A 7,850-nucleotide genomic window follows, 5' to 3' on the forward strand; every position below is an offset into this window, starting at 1 on the left:
CAAATTTAGGGGTTTGTGAGTGATTTTTAATCTTTACAATTACATAAGTTAAAGTGATACTTCACCCAAAAATGAAAATGCTGTCATCATTTACTCACCTTCGAGTTGTTCCAAATGTGTATACATTTCTTTGTTCTGATGTAAACAGAGAAAGATATTTGGAAGAATGCTTGTAACCAAACAGATCTCAACCCCCATTGACTCCCATAGTAGGAAAATTACCTTATCTTTTTTTTTTTGTTCTGTTGAACACAAAAGAAGACATTTTGAAGAATGTAGGGCAGCAAACAGTTCTGGGGCACTTTTGACTACTATTGTTTTTTTCCTACTATGGGAGTTTACACACATTTGGATCAACTCGAAGGTGAGTAAATGATGACAGAATTTTCATTTTTGGGTGAAGTATCCCTTTAACATTTATCTGAAGTTATTGAGACTAGACAAGATTAGTGCTCATGTAATAATCACAAGAGAAGGCAAATATATAAAACAGTCTAGACGGATTTCATTTATAATGTTGGTATTTAGTGGTGTTGTCTAACTGACTATTTTGGAAAAGGAACGTTCATACTATCACATCTATGTGAGGACAAATGTTGGCTGTTGAACTGTCAGCCTTCAACAGAGTGTTTATTTTCACAGTCTAAACATGTCTATGCTGAAGCTGAAGTTAAAATGAGTTTAAACCAAGCGTAAAATACCATGTAGGCCATGTACAACCTTTCTGACATTGAGACGATACAGATCTATGTGTTGTTTATTTTGAATTCAGAGTGACAGAGTTGTGGAAAACGAATATTTAAAAAACGATTAGGCTAATTCGTGTAATTAAAAAAAGAGGCCTTTAAAGGTCCTAATATGTGATTCCGTTTTCTAATTAAAATTATTACCAATATTTTTTTAGTTATCAAGTTTTGATTCGTATTATCGGCTTTAATATATAGACGCAATATTTGCTTTATCAGTAATTTTTCAACTTTAGGAATATACAAAAACTCAGCAAATTAGTGTGTGCGTGCGTGTGTTAATACTCTAAACACCTTTTTATTTCATCATTAATAATAATGAAGATCCAAAAAATCCTGACGGTCAGAAATGAACATTCAGCTTGTCAGTCAACCAACGTGCGTTGTCTCCACTGGGTTGTCTCACACCGGCTCTCACACCACCGACGGATAAACCATTCGCGATATTTCGGTGGACAAGAATCGTGTAAACGAATCCATTGTACTTACAAAGACTTAATTCGCTAGAACACCAAGTGAAAACAAAAATTAAATTATATATTTGTTGCTTAAAATCCCAACCTAAATTACACGTTTCAAATAAGTTTTACTATTTGTTGTTCGGTGACAGTGTCACCCCCGCACAGCCGAATCATTCGCCCATGGTTTCGTCCAAATCTATAACCGGAAAAGCCAGTGTTTACGCTTTGAAAACAGGAAGTCGTGCACTGCGTCGGGTAAAAAAAACACTTAAACGACGCAGTCCGTCAAAACAAGCGATTTGTAGTTGATAAAATGTAACGTTATTTGAATTATATGTCCACCGTGCAGCAGACTTGATCGAAGTGTAAGGAATGCAAACGAGGCGTTATGCAATAATGGTTTCTGCTGGAAAGGGAAACTGGTTTTCCTAGTCTGTTCTCTTCACACTGCGAGGTGACACGCCGATAACAGGTAGTCTGCTCGTTGCACACAGGCACAAAATGAACAGATCTCCTGATAGATTGGTGTCAGTGTCAATGTGAACTCAATCAATTTCGTAAAGGGTTTTTATTGCCAATGGTGAGTCAATAGAGAAATGCCATGTCTATCATCGCAAGAATTCCTGAATGACACTGTGTAGGATATTATAATGTGTCTCAAGGAACTTATTTAAAGGGGTAGTCATATTATTGGCTGTCCTTGAAACCAAAATCAGAAGCACTGATTTAAGATACTAAATAGTTAAGACGCTAACTAACATTCTGACAAAACGTGTAGGTGAAACGGTACTGTATTGTCTGACGTCATCAAGTTTCAAGACATATGACCATGAGGAATACCTGTACATTAAAGAACATATGAGCATGAGGAATACCTGTACATTAAAGAACACGCTGATGTTTTTATCCGTTTGACTGTGGGATAGGCTGATCAAACCACCTGGGTGTAAGGATGGGTGCTGAGAGCAGTACCCTGCCAAGCTGTGTGCTGGAGGAGCTGTTGCTGACTCTACCTTCAGGTCTGACCATGTACTCCGCCATCCTCAGAGATGGCAAACCCGCCTCTGTCTTTGTGCACAAGCAAGACAATGAAGATAAACTCAGTAAAGCTGCCAAGGTACAAGAACAGTTGACATGCAACTTCACCGATGACATACGCTGCCAAGCAAATGTTTGGACATCTTTACTAATTCCTCATTATTTGTATTTGTCATCCCTATTTTATTTCTACTGCCTTGAATCTCTTAGATGTATCATACACAACATGTCATGCATTTCAAAATAAATTCAGTAATTTAGTGCATCTTCCTTTCCAGCACCTGAAGACACTGCGGCATCCGTGTCTCCTCCGCTTCCTGTCATGTTCAATGCAGGATGGTGGTATACATTTAGTGACCGAGCCAGTTCAACCATTAGAACGAGTGCTTGACAATCTTACTCCAGAAGAGATCTGTGCGGGCTTGTATGATGTCCTGCAAGCACTAGTGTTTCTACACGACAGGGTAACAATTCATTCAGTGAACATTTAGTTTCATTTAAACGAGGCAATGGTATACAGTACACTGTTGGTTTTTATCTTTGTTATAACTGCATTGACGTTTCTTTCTGTCACTTAGGGCAAATCAAGCCACAACAACGTCTGCATGTCCTCAGTGTTTGTCAGTGAAGATGGCCACTGGAAGCTTGGTGGGATGGAAACGGTCTGCACGTTTTCAGAGGCGACCCCCGAGGTAACATCCATAACTCCACCTATTATTTGTTTAATATGCATCACCATATATAATTTAAAGAGGACAAATCATTATTTATGATTATTTATTATTATTTTTACATTATTTTTATTATTTCTTTGAGGTCATATTATATTTGGTTTCTGGTTCACTTAAATGAATAGTTCACCTGGAAATAAAAATTCTCTCAATTTATTCACCCTCACGCCATTCCAGATGTACATGACGACTTCTCTTCGGTTAAACACAAATCATTTTATATTAAAATAAAATGCTGTCATGTTATCTGAGATGGCATGAGGGTGAGTACATTTTGAGAGAATTTTCATATTTTGATGAACCGTTCCTTTAATTTTATACATTTTAAACTTTAATACTGAATATGGACGAAATTCACAGCTATTTGTTTGACTTTCCGTCCAGTTTCTCAAAAGCATCCAAAATATGAAGGAGAAGGATGTTATTCCTCCTGAGGAAAAGGTAGGAAAATGCAGCATTTGATCCATCTAACCATAATTTTAGTTACATCACAGTGACTCAGTAACAATGTGGGTTTTTTATTCAGCTTGAACAATTTAAAACTCTTCCCGACAAGCACGCCCATTCCCGAGACGCTTTTTCATTCGGAGTGATGATAGAGGCGCTCCTTCCACTCCTGACGGGACATGGTCAGTAACTCTCTTAAATTAGCAGACACATGTTAAGTAGGCCGAGCACGTCTAGCATTCATCCTGTTGTGGCACTTGCTAACCAGTCTTGAATTGATTTTCTTAGACATTGTGACAAATTTGTCATTAGTCTGGCAACAGCGTTCAAGACGATATTGCATGTCAGAGGCAGTTTGATGACAGGTTTTTCATTCAGGATATGTTATGATGTCTTCATGTACAAAGAACATAATGATCCAAAGGAGAATGCAACAATGTGGCTTTCATAATGTTGTTATTAAAACCATATGTGCTGCCATCTGTGCTATCTTTTTTTCTCTAGCTAAATAGTAGTACTGTATGTTTTTTCCATTCTCTATTTTTTCCATGTGTAATATTTAATTTTTCCATGTCTGCAATATTCTGTGTCAGTCTCGGATGATTTGTCGGAGAGTCTAAAGAACACGCTACAGATCAGCCTCCTGACCCCTGAGCCCACGTCTCGACCCTCTCTCAGCAGTTTGCTGACTCACAAGTTTTTCAGGTTCACCTTCAATCTGTTTCATGGCATTAAAAAGTTACATTTGTTTTTAAAAGTTATTTTAGCATATATTCCCTTATTAGATGAAATAAGGGAATACATAACCTAAACTTTACTATATTTAACTTCTATAGGAATGACTTTTTGGATATTGTGAATTTTCTGAAGAGTCTGACGCTAAAAACTGAAGAGGAGAAGAATGAATTCTTTAAGTAAGTTTCTGTCTTGAGTAGTTACATGTACAAACTCTTGATTTGACAAATTATGATCACAAATTCCGGTCATCACAATGGCCTGGCTGAACTTTCATGAACATAATCAAACATCATATTATTATCTAATAGGGATGTAACAATATCAAAATCTCACTGTTCGGTGATACCTCGGTATAAAGTCAACGGTGCAATATTTATTGCAATATTTAAAATGACAAAGGATGACTTGGAAACGTGCCATAAGCATCCTCTATGAGATGGGTCAAATGACCTAAAAATCCCTTTTATAAAATAAAGAATTGCACCAGATGGACCTTGCCAAAGGTAACATCTATTATTTTTTCTTCTAACATTCTCTATGTTAGGCCCGAAAGACCTATCTTTTCATACAGTCATGTGACCACGATAATTATTGAGACAATTTTGCTATTGCAATAACACGATATCGATAATATTGTTACATCCCTAGTATCTAATCTTTAACAAAAAATTCTAACTATTGTGTTTATGCAGGTTTCTTTTAGACAGAGTTCAGAACCTCCCTGAGGTGTTAATTGCTACACGTCTGGCTCCTAAACTGCTAAATTCCCTTGTGTTTGCCGAGCCTATGGCGGTGAAAAGCTTCCTTCCTCATCTCTTACGGCCTAAGCAAGGTAGAGGCATTCAGTAGACATGCTGACAGTATACTGTACATATTACAGGGACAAACCCCCTGGAGTAACCTCATGAATAGTTTGTAGTCCCAGTGGTGATGTATATTATTGATTTACAGACTCCAGTGGGAGCACCAGTGAGGAGTGTCTGCTGTCGGTGTCTTTGTATCGAAGATACGTGATTACTCAACTCCTCAAGCTCTTTAAAGTCAACGAGGAACACGTCAGGGTCGTCCTTCTGTCCCATATCCACATGTATGCAGAGTTCTTTACTTATGAAGAGCTCAAAAACCAGATTCTTCCTCAGGTACTGTAAGAAGTCCGTTTTTGTGTGAATAGTTTAATGATGTTTATAGTCGAGAAAATGTAAGATATCTAAACTATGGTTGTTTCAAAGTTTCCCGTGCTGTGTTGTGCAGGTTTTGCTGGGAATGAGAGATACAAATGACTCACTTGTCGCCATGACGCTACAGGGCCTGGCTGTGCTTGTTCCGTTGCTCGGAGCACAAGTAGTTGTTGGTGGGGAGAGGACCAAAGTCTTTAAACGCACTACGCCGAACTTCACCAAGTCCACAGAGGTCACCCCAGAGAGTAAGACACTGTTAATACATTTTAATAGGGAAAAGTTCAGTTTCTCATTCTGTTCTCTGTGACTCTTGAAGACTTGCACAGCTTGTTCAGTACACACATTTTGGGATTTAAAGTATTTGCATGACAGAATCTTCGTATGATCACAAATGCTGGACAAATACGAATTATCATCTGTTTGCCACTAGAGGATGCTGCAACGTCAATTAAATGTTTAAAACATTTTTTCATTTGATTTCCTTTAAGAAACGGAAAAGTTTGAGACGGTAATATCTTCAGTGTCGGGTGCAACCTTATATTTTATGTTCAAAACCCCTACATTTTAGAAAATTTAAAATAAATGAAATATGAAGTTTCCCTGACAGTGACATACTAAATACCGTATTAGAGGCAAATGTAAGGAAATACAAAACATGAGATTGTTTGAATCTATTGACAGGCTTTAAAATCATACATGTGTACACAAACCTTTTTCCTCCGCAGCATCACCTGTGCATATTGTCGGGCCATCACATCCTCATATCTCACAACCTCCAAAAGTCCTGAATCTGTTTCCTAAGGGTCCAGAGACCAAAAAGGTGGTGTTAGAAAATATGTACGCACTACAAGCAACTGATAAAACCGCTGGGCAGCACACCATAGCGGAGAGGGCAGGTATGTTACAATTCTGAACTTGGTACATTAAATGTAGCTTTATTTTTGATATTGGATATTTATTTCTCTGTAATTTTGAGCTTTTTGAAACCAAGAACTCAAACAAATCGGTCTTTCCAGGTTTCAGCAGGGAGATGTCGTTCCCTTTGAACGGTTTCAGAATGGGCACACAAGCTGTGAACAGCACACAAAGCAGCAAAACGGTGAGAGCCGATGAAGACTGGCCAAACTGGAGCGACACAGAAGAAGTAGAAAAAGACAAGAGTCAGTCGGTCCAGATCAGCATCCAGTCCGCAAGTGTCCCAGACCAGGATAGCTCGGCAATATCAGCTGAAACTGGGAACGACAGCGAGGAACCGTGGAATGATTTCGAGGACTCTGAAGTGACTTCAGACCAGTCACCCTCCAGTCATCTACCAGTCTCTGTACCAAAGACATCAACGAAAAACACTGCATTATCTCCGTCTGAACCCATCTCTGAACCTCAGAAGTTGTCAAAAGCACTTAAACTGAACTCTAGTGTGACAAGTCCTCCAGACCATAACCATACCTCATGGGACACGGGCTGGAACCAGGGAACCGACACCATTAAACCCAGCCAAGGAAGTTTAGCATCTGAGCCCAAGCCAAAAAATACAATCAAAAGCCACGGAGCTGGGGGTCTCGGAGAGGAGTTCACCATTGCGGTGAAGAAGAAACCAGAGCAAGACCCAGAGCTGGACTTTTTCGCAGACATGGTTCCAGATATAAAGCTGTCTTCCACATCTCTTCTGCTCCCTGCGGAGAGCTCAGTCGGTGAACCCATAACAGGTACAACGCTGGGACACACAACATCAGATAATGCAGGCTTACCGATAGATGCACTGAAACTCACAGCCAAGTTTGCCGCAGCGGACTTAACCGAGGTAAGTTTATTGGCTCAATCCAAAATCTTGTTTGTCTATCTATATGTACTCTCTTGATGCTTAATGATTGTTTGTTTTGCTTTTCGCAGACAGAGGCAGAAGGTTGGGGTGATGATGACCTCAACTGGGATGATGAGAACGCCTGGTGATCTGCTTGATCCTTTATAGAAAGCCATATGAGTGGAATTCGGACTATAACCTGTCCTACACAAAGACACAGTTACATACGGCACCTTCCTGACATTACCGCTTAAGATCTTGATGTACAAATTTAGTCATTTTAATAAACTACAGTTTAAGAGGGTATTGTTTTTAAGGTTCTCCTCCCAAAATGATAATCAATTAGTTTACTGTTGCCATAGTAAGGGTTCATCTACTGTAAACATGCCAAGTCCTGTTGAATTCTTCGGTCCTGTTGCACCTGCAAACACATCTGCTCAATTCAAGTTTATCCAGACGATTTTAATTTGTGCCATACAGATTTTATATAAAGAGCCTTAGAGGACAGACAGCCTCAACTTGAGAAGAAATGTATAAAATCATTTATGTTCCCTATAGATTTGGGTAAAAGCCTGACGTAATTTATTTGTATTATCAGCTGCTCAAATAAAAATATTTTATGCTATTTGATTGCTTTACAACTCATAAAATGTGCTCATGTTTTTGCAATCCATTTCCAGTTTTGCAATCTAGCCCCTAATTTTTAAAAC

General features: G+C 38.8%; 1 protein-coding gene across 1 annotated transcript; it reads left to right on the forward strand.

The window, feature by feature from the left end:
* Window positions 1–1,424: 1,424 nt before the first annotated feature.
* On the forward strand, window positions 1,425–7,765 carry scyl3 (SCY1-like, kinase-like 3). The gene is made up of 14 exons (XM_057353448.1): window positions 1,425–1,679; window positions 2,134–2,324; window positions 2,524–2,709; window positions 2,824–2,937; window positions 3,361–3,417; window positions 3,503–3,605; window positions 4,017–4,128; window positions 4,260–4,337; window positions 4,854–4,993; window positions 5,113–5,300; window positions 5,413–5,584; window positions 6,065–6,235; window positions 6,356–7,140; window positions 7,230–7,765. Exons 2-14 carry the CDS (start codon window positions 2,160–2,162, stop codon window positions 7,287–7,289), a joined length of 2,331 nt encoding a protein of 776 aa, XP_057209431.1. The 5' UTR covers window positions 1,425–1,679; window positions 2,134–2,159; the 3' UTR covers window positions 7,290–7,765.
* Window positions 7,766–7,850: the final 85 nt, after the last annotated feature.

Source organism: Triplophysa rosa, linkage group LG15 (genome assembly GCF_024868665.1).
Source record: "Triplophysa rosa linkage group LG15, Trosa_1v2, whole genome shotgun sequence".
Taxonomy (NCBI): Eukaryota; Metazoa; Chordata; class Actinopteri; order Cypriniformes; family Nemacheilidae; genus Triplophysa; species Triplophysa rosa.

Bases quoted from the DNA above. Each gene is read 5' to 3' on its own strand.
- scyl3 (XM_057353448.1), top strand. From the start codon at position 2,160: ATGGGTGCTGAGAGCAGTACCCTGCCAAGCTGTGTGCTGGAGGAGCTG. The intron at 4,338-4,853 runs GTAAGTTTCTGT...GTGTTTATGCAG, and splicing joins GAGAAGAATGAATTCTTTAA to GTTTCTTTTAGACAGAGTTC. The intron at 7,141-7,229 runs GTAAGTTTATTG...TGCTTTTCGCAG, and splicing joins CCGCAGCGGACTTAACCGAG to ACAGAGGCAGAAGGTTGGGG.